General features: G+C 53.0%; 9 protein-coding genes and 1 non-coding gene across 10 annotated transcripts; 4 read left to right on the top strand and 6 right to left on the bottom strand.

Moving 5' to 3' along the window:
* Positions 1-213: 213 nt before the first annotated feature.
* On the top strand, positions 214-3,182 carry EifCb (translation initiation factor eIF3 core subunit b). The gene is made up of 4 exons (XM_040945235.1): positions 214-401; positions 508-700; positions 760-2,293; positions 2,361-3,182. Exons 1-4 carry the CDS (start codon positions 329-331, stop codon positions 2,787-2,789), a joined length of 2,229 nt encoding a protein of 742 aa, XP_040798899.1. The 5' UTR covers positions 214-328; the 3' UTR covers positions 2,790-3,182.
* Positions 3,183-3,200: 18 nt separating this feature from the next.
* Positions 3,201-4,535, bottom strand: BO72DRAFT_450344 (putative extracellular SCP domain protein Pry1). Its single transcript, XM_040945234.1, has 2 exons — positions 3,927-4,535; positions 3,201-3,824 (listed from the first exon to the last, which is right to left on the bottom strand). Exons 1-2 carry the CDS (start codon positions 4,284-4,286, stop codon positions 3,228-3,230), a joined length of 957 nt encoding a protein of 318 aa, XP_040798898.1. The 5' UTR covers positions 4,287-4,535; the 3' UTR covers positions 3,201-3,227.
* A 157-nt stretch (positions 4,536-4,692) lies between these two features.
* On the bottom strand, positions 4,693-7,852 carry BO72DRAFT_409488 (exocyst complex component Sec10 family protein). The gene is made up of 3 exons (XM_040942406.1): positions 7,423-7,852; positions 5,066-7,340; positions 4,693-5,007 (listed from the first exon to the last, which is right to left on the bottom strand). Exons 1-3 carry the CDS (start codon positions 7,532-7,534, stop codon positions 4,737-4,739), a joined length of 2,658 nt encoding a protein of 885 aa, XP_040798897.1. The 5' UTR covers positions 7,535-7,852; the 3' UTR covers positions 4,693-4,736.
* Positions 7,853-8,375: 523 nt separating this feature from the next.
* On the top strand, positions 8,376-10,436 carry BO72DRAFT_434395 (putative pachytene checkpoint component Pch2). The gene is made up of 8 exons (XM_040943238.1): positions 8,376-8,568; positions 8,617-8,692; positions 8,745-9,003; positions 9,068-9,123; positions 9,181-9,277; positions 9,326-9,677; positions 9,738-10,034; positions 10,103-10,436. Exons 1-8 carry the CDS (start codon positions 8,413-8,415, stop codon positions 10,238-10,240), a joined length of 1,431 nt encoding a protein of 476 aa, XP_040798896.1. The 5' UTR covers positions 8,376-8,412; the 3' UTR covers positions 10,241-10,436.
* A 305-nt stretch (positions 10,437-10,741) lies between these two features.
* On the top strand, positions 10,742-12,106 carry BO72DRAFT_498705 (ubiquinol--cytochrome-c reductase catalytic subunit CYT1; the record flags this gene model as incomplete). The annotated part of the gene is made up of 5 exons (XM_040948791.1): positions 10,742-10,816; positions 10,927-11,075; positions 11,202-11,264; positions 11,381-11,778; positions 11,841-12,106. 5 exons carry the CDS (start codon positions 10,742-10,744, stop codon positions 12,104-12,106), a joined length of 951 nt encoding a protein of 316 aa, XP_040798895.1.
* Positions 12,107-12,841: 735 nt separating this feature from the next.
* BO72DRAFT_470542 (uncharacterized protein) lies at positions 12,842-14,024 on the bottom strand (the record flags this gene model as incomplete). Its single annotated transcript, XM_040947035.1, has 2 exons — positions 12,842-12,856; positions 12,972-14,024. The coding sequence occupies 2 exons, from the start codon at positions 14,022-14,024 to the stop codon at positions 12,842-12,844; spliced, it is 1,068 nt and encodes a 355-aa protein (XP_040798894.1).
* A 1,023-nt stretch (positions 14,025-15,047) lies between these two features.
* On the top strand, positions 15,048-15,148 carry BO72DRAFT_t212. Its single transcript has one exon. It is a non-coding gene; the product is annotated as a tRNA-Ser (tRNA).
* Positions 15,149-15,327: 179 nt separating this feature from the next.
* Positions 15,328-17,107, bottom strand: BO72DRAFT_450340 (3-deoxy-7-phosphoheptulonate synthase). Its single transcript, XM_040945233.1, has 4 exons — positions 16,809-17,107; positions 16,695-16,749; positions 15,719-16,624; positions 15,328-15,652 (listed from the first exon to the last, which is right to left on the bottom strand). The coding sequence occupies exons 1-4, from the start codon at positions 16,812-16,814 to the stop codon at positions 15,498-15,500; spliced, it is 1,122 nt and encodes a 373-aa protein (XP_040798893.1). The 5' UTR covers positions 16,815-17,107; the 3' UTR covers positions 15,328-15,497.
* Positions 17,108-17,673: 566 nt separating this feature from the next.
* BO72DRAFT_191484 (uncharacterized protein) lies at positions 17,674-19,780 on the bottom strand. The gene is made up of 3 exons (XM_040939536.1): positions 19,542-19,780; positions 18,043-19,470; positions 17,674-17,969 (listed from the first exon to the last, which is right to left on the bottom strand). The coding sequence occupies exons 1-3, from the start codon at positions 19,707-19,709 to the stop codon at positions 17,733-17,735; spliced, it is 1,833 nt and encodes a 610-aa protein (XP_040798892.1). The 5' UTR covers positions 19,710-19,780; the 3' UTR covers positions 17,674-17,732.
* A 311-nt stretch (positions 19,781-20,091) lies between these two features.
* Positions 20,092-23,457, bottom strand: BO72DRAFT_434385 (putative DUF221 domain protein). Its single transcript, XM_040943237.1, has 4 exons — positions 23,061-23,457; positions 22,838-23,002; positions 21,582-22,761; positions 20,092-21,528 (listed from the first exon to the last, which is right to left on the bottom strand). Exons 1-4 carry the CDS (start codon positions 23,220-23,222, stop codon positions 20,525-20,527), a joined length of 2,511 nt encoding a protein of 836 aa, XP_040798891.1. The 5' UTR covers positions 23,223-23,457; the 3' UTR covers positions 20,092-20,524.
* Between the last annotated feature and the right edge of the window lie 62 nt (positions 23,458-23,519).

Here is a 23,519-nt window from a genome sequence, read left to right as displayed (position 1 = left end):
GGGGGACACGGCTTAGTAAATCTAGATCACGTGCACTACACTAGTAGTAACGTTAGTCCCCGACTTCCCACTCCCCCACTCCTTCTCCTGTCCCGCCCAGCCACACCTGATCAGGTGATCTATAGTCACCTGATCTGATTTACAGCTGACTCAGCTGCTTCGCACACAGAAGCGCTTGCGGTTTGGGATTTGCTCTTTTTGCCCTAAAATCAGCCAAAACGGGGTCGACCAGCAGAAAATCCAGAACAGGATCTTTCCTCCTCCGTATCAACGCTCTCCACCCCGTTCCCCTCCCCCCTCTTTATCGCCGTCCGCTGTGAGTGCAAATATGGCGCCCAGTTTCGACACCCTCTCCGAGCAGGACCTCCACGAAGAGGAGGAGGAGGAGATTGACTTCTCCGGTGAGTGCGACCCCGACTCGCGTTCTTTGTCCTGTCCTGTCCTGTCCTATCCTATCCGTTACCCGTGCCCCTCGTCACTGACCGCGATCGGTTCTTGGTCTTGCAGACCTTAAGGAGCAGTTTGAAGTGAAACTTGATGAGGGTTTGGATACATTCGTTGTCATCGATGGGCTTCCGATCGTGCCCGAGGAGAGCAGGCAGAAGCTCATCAAGTTCTTGTTGAGGAAGCTCACCACCGCCGGCAACACCTCCGAAGATGCTGTTTTCATGCCCATCAACGACAAGAATATGTCCGAAGGGTATGTACTGGGAACTCGGGCTGGAACTGCAGCAGGGAAAAATTAACGTTGGGTCGCAGTTTCGCCTTCGTCGAATATGAGACTCCCGAACAAGCCGTCGCTGCCGTGAAGGCCCTGCACGGTGTCCCCCTCGACAAGAAGCACACTCTCGCTGTCAACAAACTGATGGATATTGACCGCTACGGTCGTGAAGGACGTGTCGACGAGGAATACAAGCCCCCCACTATCGAACCCTTTAAGGAGAAGGAGCACCTCCGCTCGTGGCTCGCCGACCCCAACGCTCGTGACCAGTTCGCCCTCTACCGCGGCGACAAGGTCGGCGTCTTCTGGAACAACAAGAACCACCCGCCCGAGAATGTTGTCGATCGTGCCCACTGGACGCAGCTGTTCGTCCAGTGGTCCCCCAAGGGTACCTACCTCGCCTCTGTCCACCCTCAGGGTATTCAACTCTGGGGTGGCCCGGCTTTCTCGAAGCAAAAGCAGTTCCCTCACCCTTTTGTGCAGTTGGTCGAGTTCTCGCCCGGCGAGAACTATCTCACCACCTGGTCCGCGCGCCCCATTCAGGTTGAGGAGGGTCACCCTGTTTTGACCTACGAGGAAGAAGGAAAGAACATCATCATCTGGGATATCGTTACCGGAAAGCCCCTGCGTTCGTTCGTTTCCAACGATCTCGCTGCTGGCCCTGGTGCCGAGGGTGATGCCCAGCCCAAGAAGAAGGTTCAGTGGCCCGCTTTCAAGTGGTCTGCTGATGAGAAGTACGTTGCGAGAATGCAGCAATCCCAATCGATCTCTATCTACGAACTTCCCCGGATGAACTTGCTGGGCAAGACCTCCGTCAAGATCGATGGTGTTATGGACTTCGAATGGTCCCCCGCCACCGTTAACCGCGAGGGCGTGAAGCAATACGAACAGCTGCTCTGCTTCTGGACTCCCGAAATCGGCAGCAACCCCGCTCGTGTCGCCCTTATGAGCGTTCCTTCGAAAGAAATCGTTCGTACCCGTAACCTTTTCAACGTCTCCGATGTCAAGCTGCACTGGCAATCACAAGGTACCTACGTCTGTGTGAAGGTGGATCGTCACTCCAAGTCCAAGAAGTCCATGGCCACCAACCTGGAGATTTTCCGCATTCGCGAGAAGGGTGTTCCGGTCGAGGTTGTTGACAGTCTCAAGGATACCGTGATCAACTTCGCCTGGGAGCCGAATGGAGGACGTTTCGTTCTCATCACGAACGGTGAGGCTGCCGGCGGTGCTGGCGCTCCCCCTAAGACGGCTGTTTCCTTCTTCGCTCCCGAGAAGAAGGGTGTTTCGGCCGGTAACTTCAAGCTTGTGCGCACCATTGAGAAGAAGACGAGCAACGCCATCTACTGGTCGCCCAAGGGTCGCTTCGTTGTTGTTGCCACGGTTCACTCTCAATCGAGCTTCGACATTGATTTCTGGGATATGGATTTCGAGGGTGAGAAGCCCGAGGGTGAGAAGGATTTGGCTGCCAACCTTCAACTGATGAAGACGGTCGAGCACTACGGTGTCACGGACATCGACTGGGATCCCACCGGTCGTTACGTTGTCACCAGTGCTAGTGTGTGGACTCACTCGGTATGTTCATCTTCTAATCTGAACCCCTTCGCACTCGCTGAGACACCGTTGCTAATTGTACCTGTAGATGGAAAACGGCTGGAACATCCACACTTTCGCCGGTCAGACCCTTTCCGAGAACCCGACCGAAAAGTTCAAGCAGTTCGTCTGGCGCCCTCGCCCCCCCACTCTTCTCAGCAAGGAGGAGCAGAAGCAGGTGCGCAAGAACCTGCGCGAATACTCCAAGGAGTTCGACGAGGAGGACAAGTACGCTGTCGACATTGCCAACACCGCGGTGGTGGAGACGCGCAAGCGCGTTCTCAACGAGTGGGTTGCCTGGATGCGTCGGGAGAAGGAGCTCTTGGCCGAAGAGCGCGAGGCCTACGGCCTTCCCGAGGAGGCCGATACTCCCAAGCTGGCCAAGGATGCCTCCGCGGTCTCCGACGAACAGGGCGACACCGTTGTCGAGGAGATTGTCGAGGAGATTATCGAGGAGAGCGAGGAGATCATTGGTTGATTGGGGTTCCTTTTTTTCCGTATTTAATGTGTTCCATTTCCATCCCATTTCCCATTTTTTCTCTTTCTTCCATTCCTGCATCTTGTCTGTCGATATCCTCCTCCATTTTTTCCTCCCTCTACCTCTCCCTCTCTCTTCGAAGTTTCCACACTTTCCTCCTGTGAGCTTCCTCCCATGATACGCCCTTTGGCTCGGTTCCAGATCGCAAAAGCAGTGGGGAGCAGACTTTTTGCTGGAACATCGAAACCAAAAGAAAAAAAAAGCGAATAGATCTGTATTGCATATTTCACTTACCCTCAAGCGTGTGGGGGAGATTAAATGATATGCGTGACGTTCGGTAGTATGAGAGATGACAGACAATGATGAAACTCAAAGCAGTTCTTGCAACTATGATTAAGTGATTAGTGCTTCCTTTCAGACCTGCAACAAAAATATAGACTAAACAACCAGATAATCCACCACCCACTGACCCAGACCCCCAGACCCCAGAACAACAAGCCCATAAACAACCCACCGCCAACTCTTTCCCCTTAAGACAGCAGCAACAGCAGCAGCAGCTCCCGACGTACTCGACGCAACGGAAGTCTTACTCCCCCCACTATTGCCGGCGGTCTGCCACGGCCCCGAATACGTACTCGACGCCTGCACATTGATGCGAAAGAACGCCTTATCGCCCAGCTTCTCATTGCCCCCGATCACATTCCCCGGGGGCGTATACTCACACACCACGTACCAGCCCTGCGGCCGCTGGATGCCATTGATGCCTTCCCCGTTGTTGCTGCCATTCTTGTTGGCAGTATCCCCATTCTTCGTCCCCTGCGAATCCTTCCCATCATTCACATCCACCCCACAGTCCACCGCCGCGCAGCCCACCTCGGTCGTCGCCCGCCACACCAGCTGCGTGAAGTGGCCCGTCTCCTCAGTGAACCCCGTCGGGTCCCGGAAGTTGTAGCGCAGGCCCTCGTCGCCCCAGGCGGCGACGGCGGCCGAGGCGTTCGGGAACCCAAAGGCTAGGTTCTCGCCGTAGGGGCCGTGCTTTTTTTTATACCACTTTCTTTAGTAATAAAGCTTTGTGTAACCGGGTTTAGATGCTGTGGGGTGGGGGGGAAAGGCGGGCAGAGGGGCGTGTGTCCCTACCGAATGCGCCCATCTACACCCTTCGGCCCATTTCTTCGCGTACTCGGCCAAGCTCTTGTTCCAGATGAGGTTGCTGGCGTTGTGGGCTTGGCGGTAGGAGTTGGTGACGCTGAGGATGGTGTTGGCGAAGAGGTCGAGCGAGGTGTAGGAGGGTGGGTGGGGGACGGTGGGCGTCGCGACGGTGGTGGCAGTCACTGTGACGACGATGATGGTCGTGGCTTGCTGGGTGAGGGCGGGGTCGGCGGCGCTTAGGGCCGTGAGGAGGAGGAGGATGGTGATGGTGATGTAGAGCCAATGGAGAGTGGTGGTGGTGGTTATGGCTGATCTTGTTGTGGATGGGAGTAGGTTGTTGGTGGTCATCTTGGTGGTCAGTTGTCATTCAGGTTACTGTCATGGTGGTTTATTTAGGTCGTAACGATGAGATAGAAAAGGGCTGCATTGAGAGAAAGAGAGAGAGAGAGAGAGAGAGAGGGTCAAAGTATGCAGGTCGAGATGTCAATCCACCAATTGTTCGCTTGCTCAATGTTCTCAGGTTTCAAAAACAGGGTTTGTGACGGCTTGCCAGGTGACAGGCCCAGACCAAAGATACACCCTGAAACGGAGAGACTCTCTCAGTATTCCGATACATTATGAGTGCATGATGCAACGGCGCCTTGAAGAAGCAGGGTCTATGACTAAGGGTAGATCTAGAATAACTAGAGGATCGACCCTTCGGACCGTCCCGGATGCTACCTGACGATCCAAATTAACTACTCATAGGTTCTCAATAAGGGTATTCATGGCTCTCTATATACATGGTATATTCGTGGTTCACATAACACTACATCCAATGCCATACATGGCTCGTTCCACGTCCCGCTTGACCAGCAACCAGTCTGCTCGTCGCTCGGCGAATTCGTACACTTCCTCCACCCGCCAGATCCCATAGAATCGATCCGCATCAGCGATGATGGTGGCTAACTCCTTGGCATCGGACGAGTCGATCAGGTAGATTTGAGACAACTCCCGTAGCGCCTTGAAATATATCAGGAGATCCTGGTTCTTAAACCCTTGGATGAATTTGAAATAGTGGGTCATGTCGCTTGAGAGGGTGTCAGCTGTGTTCAACGGTGTGATTTGAAACAGGGGAGAGCGCTTACCTGATAAGCTTCAAGGATCCCTCGATGCTGATCCGCTGTCGCTTGAGGTGCTTGCACAAAGCGGCAAAAAGCCGCAGTCCAACCTCCTGGTTGAAGACATCCAGCATGCTCTTATCCGTACTGCCCACAAGCATCTGGGTATGCGAAGATACCACATCTACTACGGCAGCCGCCGCCTCAGTGATGTTCACATCCATCGTCTTTCGATACGGGTCCTGGGAAACACTGGGGTTGAAGTCTGTCGCTAACTGTCGTGTCGCGAGGATATAATCCACTTCCTCCATAAGCACGTCAATGCCTTTGTTCAGTCCAGCAGCCACCCGCTCATCGAGGTTCTGCTCGAACTTCTTCTTTTCCTTGACGGCCGGATCAAGGAAGTCGTTCCGATCGGTTAACTTAGCGCCAACAAGCTCCTGCTCGTAGAAAACATCGATCATCTGCAAGATCAGATCGCCAACATTGACCAACTCCAGAAAAGTCACCAACGGCTCGACTCCGGACTGGTCCCGTTCTCCCTGTTCGCGAGGCCGATAATTGGATAGATGGCTAACAGCCTTGTCAAAGCCGCCGATCAGATGGCGGTGCCCAAGAATGCGCACTAGAGCAACGAAAATAGCCTCGCACTGCTGCTTGGCTGCGCTTCCGTATTCACCCCCTATGCTGACAAATTGCGCAGCTCGTTCTAGGCTGGATTTCGCGGCGTGCACAAGGCTTAGAGCGATTTCAATGCTGAAGAGAGATCGAATTCCTTCTAGCTTGGATTTCATTACTGCAGCCTTTGCTGCAAGTTCTGTAGTCGGTGCTTCCATCACTGGAGGTGTGGCAGGTGAACCGATCGTGGAAAATCGGTTTGGGCTCTTCAAAGATGACGCATCATCAGGAGAGGGGTCTGGAGTCGACTTGGTTTCCGTTGTCTTGCTCCCTGAAAAGCTGGGGAGGATGTTGACGGGCGCCATGATCACTTTTTTGAACGAGGTCAGAAAGTCCCGTTTGTCAGCCTGTCGGTTGATGTTGGACATCAGAAACAGCTCAGTTGATGCAGCCTGCTCTGAGAGTTGCCGATCCCATTCCCCGACTGCTGCTTCAGACTTTTTCCGGAAATGGTCTAATTCTTCTGCAAAATACAGATCCAGGTGAGGTTCATATGTTTTCGCAATAACGTGCTGCAAGAACTCGTCAAATGTATCGGGCGAGTTTTGAATGGGCAGCAGTGTATCCGATAGATTGAGACATTGTGCGAAGGTTCCCGAAACCGCTGTGAGGTAAGACTCAATGTTCGTGCGATGTAATTCGTCGAAGACAGCTGTCAAGTATGGGAACAGTACGTCTTGTCCGACTTTTTCGATAAATGGCGTGCTGACCTGTAATTGCGGGGGGAAAGCACGGTTTATAATTGAGACCTCCTCGTTGTAGGCGACACTCATCCGGGTGAAGAAAGCCTGGGTATGTTCCAGCTTGACACTTCCAGCGAAAGTGTCGATACAGTCGGTCACACTTCCAAAATCCGATTTGCGCGTAACCAGGTGGTTGTGGTGAATGAAGAGCTCGATTGCTGCGCCACCACCGTTCAACGTATATAGCACATGGGCGTATTCCCGCATTCTGTTTTCGATGTCTTCAGTCTCATAGCCGTGTCGAAACTCTTTGACCGCGTTTGTTTCGAAGGCCGACACAGCTGACTGCAGCTGTTGGGTTCGTTCATGCCAACCGTCGGTACAATCACAGTTGGCGAACGCCTGCAACTGAGAAAGTATCTGTGCCTGGTGTTGCGGATTGCTGTAGTCTCGAAACAGTAGACTGTCGGCCGAAGCTCCTAATGTGACAATATCATTATAGTATGGTGCCAACGCCGCGTGTATCTTTCCATACTCTTGACGAGCTTCTCCGCGCACTGATTTGACCTGTCTCAACACACCCAAGACCGGATCGTCCTCTGAATCATCCTTGACATTGGCAACAGCAGGGGCAGACAGTTGTATTTGGTCGAAGCCATCCGCGAGCGAACTCAAGGCGTGGTCAGATTTGCGCTGAGTCGCATCGATTGCTTCCTGGAGATCCACCGCCTCTTTGTGCTCGATGGTTTTCATGTCGGCTATAGTTCCAAAGGTGTCTTCAACATGTTTGCGAGCCTCCAATTCGTCCCAGCACCCGATCTGTTTCAGCTTCTGCACCCATCTGGTATCATCGTACGCCATTTCGCGCAAGAGTTTCGACGACCGAGCGACTCGGATGAGGTCGACGGGGGAGAGATAATCAAGGATGGACGACATGATCTCTGCATTGCGATCGGTCAACATTAGGATCCCAAGCAAACATATTCTGGATCTCTGGCTAAAGCCGCAGCTTATGGGCCATACCTGCTGGAAGGGCCGCCCTGGAGATCTCCTCCATGGAGGCCATTCTGAGTGAAGCCAAAACATCTCTGCGGGGCTTCTGTTTGTTTCCTGGCCCATTCCTGGCGTTCTGCATCTTGATCAACTGCGATTTGGCATCGGGATATGAATTGTGGTTCAGTGAGCACCGGCGCAGCTGAAGTCCGGCCGGGCAAGTCGGTCAGGGTCCCAGTGGGCGGTGCCCACCAAGAAGCTACTAGTAGTAAGTAGTTCGCTCCTCCGCGGGGCGGCCCCAAATTCAGGTCACGATAAGGTTGAGCTCAAATCCACGGTAGCCCGGGTATCATAATGTTGATAAGGCACCTGTACGGCTGCGCATGTGAAAAGAAGATCTGCTTTGTATTAAATAAAGAGGTTGTGAGCACCTATTGGCACTCTCAACGGTCCGTGTCAACCGCCAACCCCAGAAAACGGGCTATGGGAATGGATCAGCCGGATGTTTTTCCCTTCCGACCCAAGCCGCCGGTTCGATCATGTTTTATCAAACCAACAGCATCAACATGAATTGACGTCGTCACTTGTAGATAGTGACCTCACCTAATGCAAGCGAGCTCAGATCAATTAGCGGGTATCTGTTCTAGATCTGGAAAAATGACTCAAACACAGTCAAGTACTTCCCATCAATTATGATCCAGTCGTGATTCCCAAAACATCGAGGATGTATATAAATTTAGTGTACTACTAGGTGTTCTGCTTAGGAACGGTCAGCTTCCTTGCTGGTACCCCAACCTTTGGTTCTTGAGACCCATGCTCTGAAACATCAAGGATGAAACGGTAGTGATTGGAAAGTAATTGGATGTTGGGATTGTAGAGAGAAGACATTGAGCTACGGACAGTTTCGGGCCTAGAAGGTGCCCCAAGCTACCTAGTATGCCGAGGACCTGCTCTTTTCGTCGACTCTCTTGAACCACGAGCATCTCAACTCTACTGTACTTCATATCCGCCTATCAATGAATGGTGCTGCATGTGTCACCAGTACTACAGGATCTTGAGCCGAAAATGGGCTCGACCAGCTGCATCTCACGTACGATGGAAGTGCAACAGCCAGTTCTTCACATTGAAGCTCGTGTCAAGACCAACAATGACGGCATCATCATCCGCACGGACTTAGTAGGCAACCAAGAGACTCGACAGTTCCCCGCTCTGACCCCTGAATAGATCCGAGACGAACTCACCAAGTGGCTGACTGACAAATTCGTGGTTCTCTCCCTCGGACATGAGATCGTCTCTTTCGGCAAGTCAACCGCAGCCAACGCATCCAGACAAGACTGCTGATCGTTGACCAGATGGGCTGAGTAGCTCCCACGCTCAGGCTCTGGATTCCGTGCTCGTTTGCGAGTGCACCGGTGGTACCATGGAGTCCGGAGCATATCCCCTGGACCAGGTGAGGTTGGATGTTCAAGCATATCAGCTCCATACACCACTGGAGTCCGAGGACCCTCACCTCGCCCAGACACTCAATGGTCACACCGAGAATTATATGAACTCAACGAGGGCGAAGATCATGGCACTTCCCAACTCAGATCTGAATGGACTCTGGGAATCGTACGGAAGCTCTACCCCAACTCCAGCTCCATGCTCCCGCGCGGGTCTAATCTATGCCTGATAGCTTGCATTTTGATGAGCCTATACAGTCAACGCTCCTTACTGCTATAAGCAGAATGCGTAAGTGATCTACGACACAGGCATACGTTCCGTGATTTCTTAATTACAGACATCTAGTCTCATTCTCTGCCTGCAAGCTCGACAGATGGACTATTAATTGGAACAAGCTGGTTCTCCTATGGGGGCCACCTGGGACCGGTAAAACAAGCTTGTGGTGCGTTCCAGCATGTGACCATGAGTCCAAACACTAAAAGCATCCCAGCCGCGGTCTAGCTCAGAAGCTCGCAATACGCCTGGGGAAAGACTATCCCCAGAGTAAAATGTTCGAGATCAACGCGCATGCGCTAGGGAGTAAGTTCTTCAGCGAGGGAGCGAAGTTAGTGGATCAGATATTTGAGCGCATAGATCTGCTGCTTGAAGAGGAAGACGAAACGCTGGTCTGCGTATTCATCGATGAAATCGAGACGCTCGCTGCCCGCAGAGATCGAGCTTTGAGTAGCAACGAACCGTTTGATGCCATCCGAGCCGTGAACGCTCTGTTGACAGGCCTCGACAAAATCAAGGCCCATCCAAATGTGATTGTGGTCTGCACGAGCAACTTATTGACTGCCCTGGTAAGCATGCAACTATAGCACAATATAAAAGCGGCTGATAAGCATCGTCGTCTTGTGTAGGACCCGGCATTTCTCGACCGAGTCGATATCAAGCAATGTGTACCGAATTTATCCAGCCGATCGATTTATCGCATCTACAAAGATTGCCTCGAGGAGATGAGTCGTAACCGTATCATCGAAGGGGCCGCATTTGACGTGAAACTCCTTCAACCGGATGATCCTCAAACGCGATTGTCGTACATGGAAGAGCCGGCCGAGCAGCTCATGTTACCGACGTATGATGAGATGATTGTCAACTACCCGATGTTTCCAGAGGCCGCTCCCACACTGCTGGCGGAGGCGGTGTCGGAGAGTCTGGTCAGTGCATTCTCTGGTGGGAATTTAGTGAACACCACGCTGACCCGTGACTTCAACTCTCAACGTAGGGACTAAGCGGCCGAACAGTTCGTCGACTGCCCATTCTATCGCTAGTAATGTATGGCGAGGAAGGAAGGAGCGATATTCGCCAGGCCATTGATGCGCTGAGAAAGGGCATCGCGGCGGAGAAGATGACTAACCAATGAGAGCCGATGGATTAAAACCAAGCCAGTGAGGCGAATAGGAGGCAAGGCGAGGGATCCAGAGCCATTGAGGGCCATAGACCAGGGGATGGAGGTATGGGGGGAAGAAAGAACAGCATTAAGGAGTTTTGTCATGCCCCCAATAGTATTAAATCGAGTAGTGGTTTGAGGAAGCTGAGTGAGGGAGTGCAGTGCATCAGACCAAATGGTGCCGGCCGGCCTCGAAAATTGGTTGTTCCGAAAAGTCGCGGTTTTCACCGAAGCCAGTTAGCAGCCGACCAGCAGCCAATCAGCGGCAGGGTTTAGGCAATTCCAAGCCCAAGAGAAACTTGACCCGTTCGACCAACCTCGACTTCAATTGAACCTCCAAAAGCACATTCTCCCACTGCGCTCCAGCCTTGTCCCCTCCCCCCCTCCCTCTCCTCCTCCCCCACCACCACCCCTTCTGTGGCTATTGTGCCGTCCTAATTACCCATCGTTCGGAGGGTTATACATATCGTCAGTATGCTGGGCCGTACTGTTTTGCGCAGCGTGCCCTTCCGGGGTGTCGCACGTCAGACCTTGAGCAAGACCTCCACGGTACGCTATTCCCGGGCTTGGACGCCAATTGACCCCATGCCATGAGGTCAATCGATGTGCAATCGATCACCAATTCTTCAGCAAGAGCCTTTGACTAACTTGCTGACCAGCGTGCGTCTTCCTCTGCCGCCGGTCCCGAATCCGCCAGCTCCCCCTTCAACCTCACACTCACTGCCTCGGCCGCCACCGCCGTCGCTATCGGATCGGCCGCCTATCTCTATGGCCAAGAGGCTCACGCCATGACGCCTGCTGAGGAGGGGTGAGTAACACTCTAGAAAGAATTCAGAATTGGCCGTCGACCAGACCAGCTCCGCTGCCCCGGAACGATGGCTCGTCCTAACCCGGCCAATCACACCACCACAAAGCTAACAGCATCGAAATCCAGTCTGCACGCTACCGCATACCCTTGGGAGCACGCCAAGTGGAACAAGACATTCGATCACGCCGCGTGAGTAACCTCTTTGCCTGTTATTCTGACACCGGGGAGCCCACCATGGACCTCACTGGCAACTCCCGCAACTCCGGCAATTGTGCTCATATGATTCTTTTGTGTTCAAAATACAGTCTCCGCCGTGGTTTCCAGGTCTACCGTGAAGTCTGCGCCAGCTGCCACTCCCTGACTCGTGTGCCCTGGCGCTCGTTCGTCGGTGTCCTCCACACCGTCGATGAGATGAAGGCCATGGCCGAAGAGTACGAGTACGACACCGAGCCCAACGACCAGGGTGAGATTGAGAAGCGCCCCGGAAAGCTGTCCGACTACATCCCCGCCCCCTACCCCAACGAGGAGGCCGCCCGTGCTGCCAACGGTGGTGCTCTACCCCCGGATCTCAGCTTGATCGTCAAGGGCCGTCACGGTGGCTGCAACTACATCTTCAGTCTGTTGACTGGCTACCCCGACGAGCCCCCAGCTGGTGTTGTTCTCGGTGAGGGCATGAACTTCAACCCCTACTTCCCCGGTACCGGTATGTATACAACCGAACACTCTGATTGACCGAAGACTCCCATCTGACCGCTGAAAATCCAGGTATTGCTATGGGTCGTGTTCTCTTCGACGGTGTCGTCGAGTACGAGGACGGCACCCCCGCCACCACCTCCCAGATGGCCAAGGACGTCGTCGAGTTCCTCAACTGGGCCGCCGAGCCCGAGATGGACGACCGCAAGAAGATGGGTGTCAAGGCCATCACCCTTCTGACCGGTCTCTTCGCCCTGAGCGTCTGGGTCAAGCGTTACAAGTGGTCCCCGATTAAGACGAGAAAGATCGTGTACAGCCCCCCCGTTTCCCGGCGCTAGAAGAGGAGAGGCCTCGCAAAAAGCGGAACCACCCTAGAAATGTTTGCCAAACAACCTTCAAACCAAGTGAAATTGGGAGGCTGCCAGAAAGGGAGATAAAGAAAAAAAAATAAAGAACAACTTCGGCGACGGGCGAAAGCTTTCTTGATATAAATGCCTGTATCATAACAAACCTGGGAGTCGTCCTCACGTGTTTTTTTCTCTTCCCCGCTGCAAAGACTTGTGCTGTTTCACGGACGTTTATTCGGTGTGGTTTCTGCTTTATGTTTCGTTAGAAGTGTGTGTTTGTTGTTTTTTTACCTACTCCACAGGACACCTGTATCTTGTATCCTAGATATTTATTCTCCTTTGAAAATGTTTTTTTTTGAAGGTTCCCCCCGCAATGTCACAATTTCTTATGTTTTGATTCGGATCGTGATTTTCGGTATGGATAGTAAATGTGTGCTGTGGGGGTGGGTGTGGTTGTGGCTGTGGCAGATGTGGTATATAGGCTTTCTTCTCCCTTGCTTTCGCTTTCATTTTTTAACATGTAGAAAAAGAGCGGGAGCCAGGTATCCGCTGCTCATCTCATTGTATGTATGGTGACCATTGAGACATGTACGGAGTACTAGAATGCTCTTTCCGATACTGAAGCCATGCATCTAGAGCACCAACCAATACCTCTATTCCCCCCTCAACCCCAGCCCACATCATTACATTATGCCTCATATCATGACCTCTAGCAAGTGACCCTCTCTAGCTAGTAACTACCTGCATTCTCATAGCGAACGGTAGCATCTCAACAAACCCCCTCCCCCTCTGTTACCACCACCCCCACCCCGACCACCCCATCTCCACCTCCATCTCCATCCTCCCCCTCCACAACCGCAGACCCAACCGTCCGCTCCCCATCCCCAAACACCCTCACGAAAAACGAATCATACGACCGCCACATCGCCCCAAACACCGCGTCCTGCGCCCGCACCAACCAGCCCGGATGCCGACCATCCGGGCCGGCCAGCGCGCGGCCCAGCCCGATCAGCCCCATGACCACGGGCCCCCACGCCGCCAGGAACGCGACCTGCCCGACCCGCTGCCGCCGCGTCGTGATCCGGTACGGCCGGATGCCGGCCAGGTAGGCGCGGTAGGCGCGGGGGAGGTTGTGCTCGGCGGCGCCGGCGCGGATGAGGCCGAGGTAGCGGGCTGAGGGTTGGGCGTAGAAGGGGTTGGGGCGGGTGGATTTGGAGGTTGTCGGTGTGAGGGGGGTTGCGGTTGCAGCAGCCGCAGCAGCCGCACCAGGGGAAAGTAACGTGTGTGCCTGGAAGGGCACAGTGCCGGGGTGCTCGGGGACCGGGTCGGTTTGGGGATTATAGGTCTTGGGGAAGGCGTAGCAGTCGATCACGGTGTCGATGTAGCCGCGGCCGCCGCCTTCGGTGGCGATGATGCGCGCGTAGTCGGACAGGGTGACCTCGTAGACGACGCCGACGAGCGGCATGCGCGGGCTGTAGTCTGGTTCTCCGTCTGTGGGGGTGGTGGTGGTGGTGGCGAGGAGGGGCAGGGAGGGGTCTGTTTCCTTCGGTGGAGCGTAGTCCGTGTCGCTGCGGACATTTGCGACGCCCTCCTCATCGTGATATCCCCTATCCTCGGTGCCCTCGGCAGCACCCGGACGGTATCTCGTTGCCGCGAAACACGGCTCCGCGTAAGGGATTCCCGGTAGATCGAAGGTGAGCCACAGACTGGGCACGACAACGTTCGTACTGGACAGAGGGCGGATGCCTCGCATGCCGAGGAAGGTTTCCGAGTTCAGGTTCGAGCCGTAGGCGAGGTAGAGGATGGAGTCGTCGGAGGTAGGGAGCGATTGCGCGCTGACGCCGTGCGCTTGTAGCGCGGCCAGCTTCTCGGCGAGGTGGGCGTCTCTGTTGAGAGAGAGGTTCGTCATGGTGGTTGTGGTGAGGGAGCTGGGCTGCTGCTGCTGCTGCTGCTGCTGTGGTGCATCGTCCATGTCTGAAGTATCCCTGTGAACCATTGTAGGAATACTCCGCGGTTGTAGGAATGTACAATCGAGCGCCTTGCGAGACCGACACTTGACAATGACGCTGAAACTCAATCAATGGGATCGGTGTAACGCTTGGAGACCAATTTCGCAACCTCCACAACCATGGACATGACCTGCTGGCAGCCCGTGAGCAACATGATGGATTTATATCTGGTGGAACTCTTCGAAACCAGGTTTCGGTCTTTGGGTCGCTCGGTTGGTCGTTGTTGGCGAAGCCGGGGTTATCGGAACGGATCCTCGACCAGCCGGGGGTTTGATTACCAATACTCTCTTATTCCCGGTGGGTGAGAGAGTTGCAACTGCAACTGCTGCTGCTGCTGCTGCTGTTCTTTGGTTTTGAGATGGGGTATTCTTTCCCCTTGAGCATCACCAACAATGCGGCTCTGATATAAGCTCATGGTCCCTTACCAGTGACCATAGAGCAGCAACGAACGGGTAGTGGATGGCGCAATCCCGCCGTTGAATGCAGTAATAGTACTCCGTACCGTGTATAGTAGCTCTCGGTGCCTGCGGGCATCGCGGAGATTAGATCTTATCGGATCTCCCCCATCATGAGCCATAATGGGGCATACTTCATCGCTTTCCACTCCTCTATGCTAATTCAGCTTACGTATTATCCCGAATCAATCTCCACTAAACATCTGGTCTATGATCTATGCCAATGCGCACTGCCAACGTACCCAACGATGTGTCGGTGCTCCGAGGCGCCTTCTTTACCTCTAAGGCACTGCGCAATGGGCTACTCTTCCACCGCAAGGAGGGTTCGTCAAAGCTCTATTGCCTGCCTCACCGTCAGAAAGTTCCTATTCGCAGACTTGCCTATACTTCATGAATGTCGGGCAAGCATCGGCACAGGCACCTTCCCTTACCCTATAATTGCAAGCGCAGCCTTCTTGTCTTCATCAAGGCAACGTGGCCGAGTGGTTAAGGCGACAGCCTCGAATGCTATCTGATAGCACTGCAAGCTGTTGGGTTCGCCCGCGCGCGTTCAAATCGCGTCGTTGTCGTCGACTTTTTTGTCGAGTGAATACTCGTTCAATGCTTGGGAATTAGGCTAAGATACTGTCTAGCTAGCTTACCTCCGCCAAGCCCAGTCCGCATCGGAGGACACATAGGGGCAGTGCAGTAGGCATGGGTACGTGGCGCTGGCTAAAGAAATTGCTACACTGTCCACGTGGACGAGCCATTCAAGATAGTATTCATTGATATTCATTACCTAGCTTATTACCCGCCGCAAGGGCGTAGAAAAAGATCCAATACAATAGAAACTCGTAGATCACTTTTGTGTTTAACCACGCTCCCCAAACCAATTAGAGTCGTACCTCAGAACAATACAGAAACCCGGGCGAGAGCCGCTCACTGAGAAGAGGTCAATTTCTCTCGGCGAGCGCGCACCGCCTGGGCCAGGTTTTCCAGCACCAGCTCCGTATCTTCCCAGTGGATGCAGGCGTCGGTGATACTGACACCGTACTTCAGGCCGGCCTTGCCCTCGGGAGGGACCTTCTGGTTACCTGCCAAAAGAAAAAAGAAAAAAGCATTAGCAAAACGAACCAGCCAACAACAAAGATCCTACATACCCTCGTTGATGTTGCTTTCGATCATCACACCCATGATAGCGGTCTCGCCCGCGGCGATCTGCTCAGCCAGAACAGCGGCGACCTTGGGCTGGTTCTTGTGGTTCTTCTGCGAGTTGCCGTGGCTGCAGTCCACCATCAGACGGGGCGGCAGACCCTGGGCCGCCAGCTTCGCCTTGGCTTCCGTGATGCTCTGCGCGTCGTAGTTGGGACCCTTGGTGCCACCGCGGAGGATGACGAAGCAATCCGGGTTGCCGACGGTGCCGACGATGGCGGCGACACCGGGCTTGGTGACGGACAGGAAGTGATGGGGGTGCTTGACGGAGCCAATGGCATCCACCGCCACACCCAGCGAGCCATCGGTGCCGTTCTTGAACCCGACGGGGAAGGACAGACCCGAGGCCAACTCCCGGTGGACCTGCGACTCCGTGGTGCGAGCCCCCACGGCTCCGACCGACAGGCAGTCGGCCAGGAACTGCGGGGAGATGGTATCGAGCATCTCGCTGGCAATCGGCATGCCCTTGTTGGTGAGGTCGACGAAGAGCTGGCGAGAGACGCGCAGACCCTTGTTGATCTTGAAGCTGTTGTCAATGTCCGGGTCATTGATCAGACCCTTCCAGCCAACAGTAGTCCGGGGCTTCTCGAGGTAGGAGCGCATGACAATCAGCAGCTCGTCCTTGTACTTCTCCTTCAACGTCAACAGCCGATCGCAGTACTCGAGGGCCATTTGCGGGTCGTGGATCGAGCATGGTCCGATGACGACCATCAAGCGGTGCCGGTCGGTGTCCGTGCCTTGAACGATAGCCGTGGCCTCCTCACGGCCTTCGAGGACCGTTTGTCTCGACTTATCCGTCAAGGCGATCTCATGTTGAAGAAGGTTGGGGGGAGTAAGGGGGTTGTATCCGCGAACTGGGGTGGAAGAACGCAAGTCGTTAGTAACAATGGCATGAAAAATGGATAAACTGGGGAGCACACATACTTCTTGAGTCTTCCAAGGAAGTTCTGTCTCCGACATTGGGGTTTTCAATGAAGAACTGGATGGGTTTGATGAGCATGGAATCGGAAACATCGAGGATGGCTGCAGGTGACTCACCGACATGGTGGGCGGCGGCGGCGGCGGGGTGGGATGAGATGGCGATAGAGAGAGAGATAGGCAGATAGTATGCCCGATGAACTATAAGAAGGAAAGGGAGATGATAGAGTGGATTCAAACGAGAGCAACCAAGGTTAAGATGGAGAGAAAAAAAGATTGACCTAGGGAGTCAATTGTGCCAAAACAGCCGAGTTGTAGTTCAATTGAAGGCCAGTTCAATGCGCCTCTTATAAGAAATTGTCAAACCTGATTGTTCTTGGGAGAGGGGCAAAACCTCGTCACTCGCATTTGGGCTGGCCTCCTAAGTCGGCGGGCGCATTTCCATTCGAGTCATAATCCTTCGATCCACGTGACTTCGGTGAGCGGACAAATGCCCAACACTGTCCTTCCCATTGGCTGCGACCCCTGGAATACACCACACACTGCCAGGTGCGTGCTGCAGCTGTACTGCACAGAGCTCACTGCAGTAGTCAATCACTACTCAATTGCCGTCGTTGATCCATTTTTCCCGATGCTAGCTGATGCTGGTAGCAAATACGATCGATTTGCAGTAAGACTGGTGCTTGAGAGCGTTTTCTACTTAGGGTCGCTTCTGGAAACCAGGCGTCCACAGTCACAGGGGTCCTATTGTTGCTCCCTACCATTTCGGGTGACTGACCCATGACTTCCATGAGGCACGGCATTCCAGACTGGATGTACGGTGAACTCCATCAACTTGAAACTGGATGAACAGACTGTCCATTACTCGATGTGGCAGCGGGCATGAATGGGATACTCATAAATTGTCAATTGCCTCACCATCGTCGACTCTAATTGGCAGAAGTAGCTGAATATGTAAGATCAAAGCTTCTCTTCCATCGCGAACTTCTTGTTGACGTCAGATGCCATATTTATGCAAGATCGCTTGAAACCATATCTAGAAGTTTAATTGATGCCGAGGAGCTTCTGAAATCGCTTCTCATCTCTTTCCATCCGGTGAACCAGTTCCTCGCAGATCTTGGAATGATGTTTGCGAATACCTTCCATCTGTTGCTGGCATAATTTAATCCGTGCCTCCTGAGCTTCTGAGAGCTGGTCAAGCATGTCATGGCAGCTCTTCCGGAATGACTCAAACACCTCGCTTATAGTAGTGTTCTCGCTCTCGATGTGGCGGTTCAAAGACTTGGCACAATCACCGCAGTCAGCACAAGCAATACTCGTCCGTAATTCCGCGCTCGTAGAGTGTTGGACCCACCTCGCTAGTCTCCAGCAGCATTTTCTGCACGGCAGTATTCTGGATAGGTCCGGATATTTCCGGCCGGTTATCTATAGCTGCGCATAATTTCAGCCGGTTAGCAAAGGAAGCTGGCCCTTCCCCGGCCGCATGGCCTCTGTAGGACTCAGGCAAGGATGCCACGTCCCCTAGAACAAGTGTCTGTGTCTTGTAATGTTCCTTATATTTCTCTGAAAGGAGGCGGGGACTTCCATTGGTATCGACTATCGTGTTTCTAGGAGTCCTTTGGAGGGAACAGGGGGAAATGCTGACAGCCTCGTCGCCTAGACTCTCCTGAGAGCTCGATTGGGTATGATGCTCTCTCGAAGGAGTCTCTTCCGATGTCACGGACGGTGATGTGCTTCTTGAGCTGGAAATCCCCTCTGGCTCACGCTCGATAGACATAACTCCGTGATGAGTTATTTTAGTACCTATTTCTTGAGCTTTCCAGCCTGTGTCCTCCATGAATGCCATGCCTGACTCGGGGTATACGGGAGGACTCTTGTCATTGCTTGTCAAGTTCTCGAGTTCATCACTCTTGTTCTGAAGAGATTTGTCTGTCATCGTACCAACCGTACATAATGCTGCGAACGGCCCTTCAACAGGGTGAACTTGCACCTCCTGTCCTCGATATTCGAGCGATTGACTGCGGGTCATAGGAGCTGTTATGTCTTCACTGTTCCCACCTTGGAGGCCAGAGCAATAAAGCTCTATCCCGTCACTGCTGTCAATCCTCGGGATCTGGATGATAGACAGGATTGAGTCCATGTTCTCCTTGTCGGACAAAAGAGTTTCGAGGTTCTTGTCCGCAGCCGCAGGGCTTGACACAGCATTAACAGACGCTTCATCTCCCAAAAGAGCCCGAGAAGCTTGGGTGCCGGCATTCCGTGGGCTAGCAACATGGCGCAGGGTCACAATCAGCCTCTTTCGTCGAGTTCCAAGCTTTTCGTCCTGTTCTTCCTCATTAGACACAGGAGCTCCGCGTTTCTTCGGGTTGGTCTTCTTCGACACAGTCCGCTGGGCTGTTGTAGAACGTCTTCCAGTCGACGGCTTCTTCCGCCTCAGCTTCCCTTTTGACGCACTCGTGATTCCACGAGGTTTGTGGCCGTCATTGAAGGTACAGCTGTCCCCAGGTAAGGGCGATGGAACCGAAGTCGCTTCAGTGCTCTGGTGTGCCGTCACTTCGCCTGGCTCGTTGCTGGGTCTCAAATCCTCGTCCCAATCTACCGCATCGGAGATACACCTTGCCACACGCTTGTTGACCGGTCTACCGCTCTCACTATCAGGCATTTCCATAGGCGGTTGAACTTCGAGGTCTATGAGGGTTTGCTCGTCTTGGGGAACCTCGCATTTGGGACTGTGATGTAATTCCGCTTCAGAGTAATCTAGCTTCGGGCTTGGTCCAGGTTTCTACCACCGATTAAAACAATTAGAATGCGATGGTTAATCGGAAGGTTCAAGGGAAAGACAATGGGAGGTACCGATGGGTCAATGTCGGTTTGAGTATAGTGTTCCTCTGCGGTGCTCTTCTGAAAGTGTTCGAATGACTTATTGACGACTTCGTCACTGGTATACAATGAGACCAGGACGGCGGATATCTTCGTGACAATCACACTCTTCACCGTACTTGGACTGCTTCGCTGGGACATACCCTTCAGGTTTGGTCACGTTGTGATGGAATTGATTGTGGGTGGGATTATGTGTAGTGGGGGAAGTCACGTCTTCTAGCGGATCGCGCATGGTTGACATGTGTTAGTCTGAGTATGATCTGAGGGAAGTGTGAGTAGTGGTAGTGTAAGTTTGCTTACTTTTGGCTGCGTCTAGCGACAGTCAAATCAATATCGTCAGATGAACCATCGGACATACTTGAGAATTAAAGTAAACTGTATAGATATCATAGATAACTCCAACGGATCGCTTCGAATTCTGAAGAGGTCTGCGCTTGCACTGCGCGCTGCAGGGTTGGGTACTTTCCTAAACGATACGTTATTCGGTGGTTAATGAGAGGTTCAGTAAGGAAGGCGCTACTTGCTTCAAGATTAGCCGCCTGCTTACACTTAAATACATTCTTTACATTCATCATAATCAACAAAATTCAGGTCACAAAATAGTGTTACATATTAGTATGGCTCTCGACGAGCAACAGCTCCTGGTATCAATAAAACGAGAGATCAATGTACAAAAAAGCACGACATGCTGACGAACTGTGGACAAAGCCCCCCACCTCAACAACGTGTCTATAAGCGCGGTCGATACATATAACATGAAAGTTCAAAGTCAGAGAATATGGCTATCTCGTAGATATTGTGGGCGTAGCATCATAGATCATCAAGCGTCATCCACAAGGAGAGGAATGAGAGACGAGCCGTGGAAATACAAACAAGGTACAGGGAGATTGTATGTGCAGGAGGCATGGATGAGATATGCGAGGCATACTGCCAGAATGGGATTGACCCGGAAAGCCTTAGACACTCTCGTCGGGTGCGACATTTGGCGTCTCCTGGACACCAGAGTCTTCCTGGTATCCTGGGGCTGTGCTGCGTCCCGGAAGCCAAGCATCATGAAGGGGCAAAATGAGGCTCGGATTCACATATTTCTTGAGCCTGAGTCCCAGTTCTTGACCACCAATTCGAATCGGGAAGGCATCACGCTCGAGACCAGATGGCGGCGAGAAAGTCGACGATGGAGAAGGCGAGATATCTCCTCCACCAGGGCGTTCACGGTCGATACTTTTCAGCGCGATGAATTTCATCAGGGGCTCGTAGTTACGCGAGAAGAAATAGCTGAACCACACAGTTGCCATCAAGAGGGGAACGATGAGTAAAGAGCGGGTGATGGCTCGGCGCAATGCCAGGACACCAATCATCGCGAGTTGAAAGACGATCAAGCCCATCAGCACACGACTACATATCATGGGCCACGCTCGCCCGGTTGAATGCTGTTGGTGGTCCATGGCATAGAGAAGCTGGTACTTGTAGATGAACTTGCCGATGGTGAAATAAATCAGTCCAAACAGACAGATTAACCACGAGCTGGGGAAGACGCTATAAACCACACAGATGATTAGGCTGAGAATCGTCTGTGGGATAGAGTATCCGTAGCTGAACACAGGGGGCGTGTTCAGCTCGGCGTAGTCGCGGGGTGTCTTCGCCGTGAGAAAGTTTATGGGATACATCGCCACGCTCCCAAACTCCAGAAGACGAAATGGCAGTAAACCTATACCTTGTAGACACAGGAAATTGATGTAGAAAGGGGCGAAGTTTTCCAGCGTCTTGGCCAGTGCGAAGGCAATGGTGGTGGCATCCTTGAATGCATCTCTGAGATTCTCCCAGAAACCGAAGAATGTTGTTGCAGTCCCGAACACTGTAAAGACAAGGAAGAGGTTGAAAAAGGAGAAGAAGAAGGTCTTCGAAATAACGGACAACTCAATATCACCGCGAGACATCATGCCTTGCTGATGCGACAGCCCTGAGTAACCGGTCAGTTCCTGTAGCGATAAAGACTAACAAAGAGTGACTTACAACTGTACAGGTACGGCACCGCGATGGTCAACAGCGAGAGGACCAAAGTGGGAAGACCAGTTTGAACCAAGGATTTGGCAAGAGGGTTCCGTGACAAAGCATCCGCGAGCTGGGGGAACACCTTGTGAAGCGTCTCATACTCGAGCAAGTACGCCACAGGAATCAAAAGCACAGACCAGAAAACCGTCAGGAAGCCGATGACAACTGTAATGGACCAGGATTGCATCATTCGTCTCGAGCGAGGTATGTAGGTGTTCTTCCACACAACATCTGCAGGAGCTGGTGCCAACCGAGCAAGAAGCTGCATTGGCTGCGGATCAAGGATGGCCTGAACAACCATCTGCGAGGCGGCAATAGACTCCATCGTGACGAATGCGATCTCAGTGGGTGGGTACTCCTTTTGGCGTGCAAGCTGGATCTGTTCATCGATCCTCCGCAGCTTCTCTTCGTAATAGTCGATAGCATCCACATTCCGGTAGCGCAGCTTGAGTGGTCCATACCAGATGCGGGTAGTCGGTCGTTTGTGAGCATAGTCAAGGACATGGTCTGGCATGCTGTCAGAGAGAAGTTGTATACGCTCGCTATCCTCCTCCGAAACGATGCTGGATCCACGCGCATGTTGCTGCAGCAATGGCAATCGATTTGCGTTGGCCTTGACACGTTTATAACCCAGGTGCTTCGTCCATGCCCACTCGAGATTCCGAAGGATTTTGAGCCGCTCATCAATTAGCCGGTCCAATTCGCGCCAGTCTTTGCACAAGGTAACGCTTTGCACTTTCCCAATCTGCAGACCCTCTATAAACTCTCTGATTTTCTCCTCCGACCCCATGTCGTGAGGAATACCAGAGAGACGAATCGTTCTATCTGTCGTGCTTGTCTGACTCCCGAGATATTGCTGCCGGATACGAATGACCTTGTTTGTATCCTGCACGAGCATGTAGACGGCGAGTCCAGTAAAGATGTACGTGAATACCACATACATCCAGAGGTAATTCGGGTCCGAGATAATCTTCTTCTTATCCTTGTCGCCATCAAAAGTGTCAACAGGCTCGTCATCGTCGTCCCAGCCCGGGACGCCCGATTTACCGGTATTCCTGTAATGCATAGGGAGGATGATGACCAAGGCGAAGAAGAATACGGCGGAGAGGAACCGAATCGCGAATTTGAGGAAGGTCAAGAACTGAATCGGACATTGGGATTGTCAGCCACTATCTAAGACCAGGAACAAGCTGACGGGGGCATGCAGCAGCACTTACCACAAATGCATCTAAGCCCGCCGACTCGAGCACCTGTTCTTCAGTGATCCGATACAGCACAGGTATCCAACCAAAGAAGCTATCCGGGAGTTCAGGCAAGTGGGATGCGGCGCAGCGCTGTCTTCTCCGCGCGGCATAGAGCTCGGTCCATTTCGGTCGCAGAACCTATGCCAGTTCGACTCGTTAGAGAAGAGGAATTCACAAGTGGCTTCCAGCTACTTACACAGAAAGCAAGGAAAGCGCCCAGACCGATAGTCAAACTAATGACAAACTGAGTGTAGAGGTCGCGAGAGTCCGTTTGATCCCCCCAACTCGGCTCATGTACTTCAATGGGCGCATCAACCACGGTCAGCATCGCTGCCGCAGCAGATTGCGTGAGTGACATGACTCTCGTGAAGTCGTGTTCTGCGCTTGAGTGCGTTTGACAAATGTCTCGGGTAATCAATGCATATGGGCACGCGGAGCTCTTTCTGTCCGGGGAGGAATGCGCAGCTTAAAAACAACTGACGTCAGGGGGGCCAGATTACACGTAGTACACAGCGTCACAGCCTCGAAGTTGTTGCGAAGTGTAAAGCAGAAATGCCAAAAACAGATCCACGTCAGGCAACATTCGAAGTAAGGGACCTACACCGCAATCTCTGCGCTAAAATGCGATCTTCGCCGTGTCGGGCATCGCTTCACT

This window comes from Aspergillus fijiensis (assembly GCF_003184825.1).
Source record: "Aspergillus fijiensis CBS 313.89 unplaced genomic scaffold BO72scaffold_44, whole genome shotgun sequence".
In the NCBI taxonomy this organism is placed as follows: Eukaryota; Fungi; Ascomycota; class Eurotiomycetes; order Eurotiales; family Aspergillaceae; genus Aspergillus; species Aspergillus fijiensis.
The sequence above is the reverse complement of the archived record's forward strand: the minus strand, read 5'-3'. Positions and strand labels throughout refer to the sequence as shown.

Bases quoted from the DNA above. Each gene is read 5' to 3' on its own strand.
- EifCb (XM_040945235.1), top strand. From the start codon at position 329: ATGGCGCCCAGTTTCGACACCCTCTCCGAGCAGGACCTCCACGAAGAG. The intron at 402-507 runs GTGAGTGCGACC...TTGGTCTTGCAG, and splicing joins GGAGGAGATTGACTTCTCCG to ACCTTAAGGAGCAGTTTGAA. The intron at 2,294-2,360 runs GTATGTTCATCT...TTGTACCTGTAG, and splicing joins CTAGTGTGTGGACTCACTCG to ATGGAAAACGGCTGGAACAT.
- BO72DRAFT_450344 (XM_040945234.1), bottom strand. From the start codon at position 4,286: ATGACCACCAACAACCTACTCCCATCCACAACAAGATCAGCCATAACC. The intron at 3,825-3,926 runs GTAGGGACACAC...TATAAAAAAAAG, and splicing joins GGTGTAGATGGGCGCATTCG to CACGGCCCCTACGGCGAGAA.
- BO72DRAFT_409488 (XM_040942406.1), bottom strand. From the start codon at position 7,534: ATGCAGAACGCCAGGAATGGGCCAGGAAACAAACAGAAGCCCCGCAGA. The intron at 7,341-7,422 runs GTATGGCCCATA...ATCGCAATGCAG, and splicing joins CAGGGCGGCCCTTCCAGCAG to AGATCATGTCGTCCATCCTT. The intron at 5,008-5,065 runs GTAAGCGCTCTC...CACCCTCTCAAG, and splicing joins GGATCCTTGAAGCTTATCAG to CGACATGACCCACTATTTCA.
- BO72DRAFT_434395 (XM_040943238.1), top strand. From the start codon at position 8,413: ATGGTGCTGCATGTGTCACCAGTACTACAGGATCTTGAGCCGAAAATG. The intron at 9,004-9,067 runs GTACGGAAGCTC...TATGCCTGATAG, and splicing joins CTGAATGGACTCTGGGAATC to CTTGCATTTTGATGAGCCTA. The intron at 10,035-10,102 runs GTCAGTGCATTC...CTCTCAACGTAG, and splicing joins AGGCGGTGTCGGAGAGTCTG to GGACTAAGCGGCCGAACAGT.
- BO72DRAFT_450340 (XM_040945233.1), bottom strand. The intron at 16,625-16,694 runs GTATGTGTGCTC...CTTCCACCCCAG, and splicing joins TTCCTTGGAAGACTCAAGAA to TTCGCGGATACAACCCCCTT. The intron at 15,653-15,718 runs GTATGTAGGATC...TTCTTTTGGCAG, and splicing joins CGAAAGCAACATCAACGAGG to GTAACCAGAAGGTCCCTCCC.
- BO72DRAFT_191484 (XM_040939536.1), bottom strand. From the start codon at position 19,709: ATGTCCCAGCGAAGCAGTCCAAGTACGGTGAAGAGTGTGATTGTCACG. The intron at 19,471-19,541 runs GTACCTCCCATT...AATCGGTGGTAG, and splicing joins AAACCGACATTGACCCATCG to AAACCTGGACCAAGCCCGAA. The intron at 17,970-18,042 runs GTGGGTCCAACA...GATTGTGCCAAG, and splicing joins TGCTGCTGGAGACTAGCGAG to TCTTTGAACCGCCACATCGA.
- BO72DRAFT_434385 (XM_040943237.1), bottom strand. From the start codon at position 23,222: ATGTCACTCACGCAATCTGCTGCGGCAGCGATGCTGACCGTGGTTGAT. The intron at 23,003-23,060 runs GTAAGTAGCTGG...GAACTGGCATAG, and splicing joins GCGCTTTCCTTGCTTTCTGT to GTTCTGCGACCGAAATGGAC. The intron at 21,529-21,581 runs GTAAGTCACTCT...CCGGTTACTCAG, and splicing joins GGTGCCGTACCTGTACAGTT to GGCTGTCGCATCAGCAAGGC.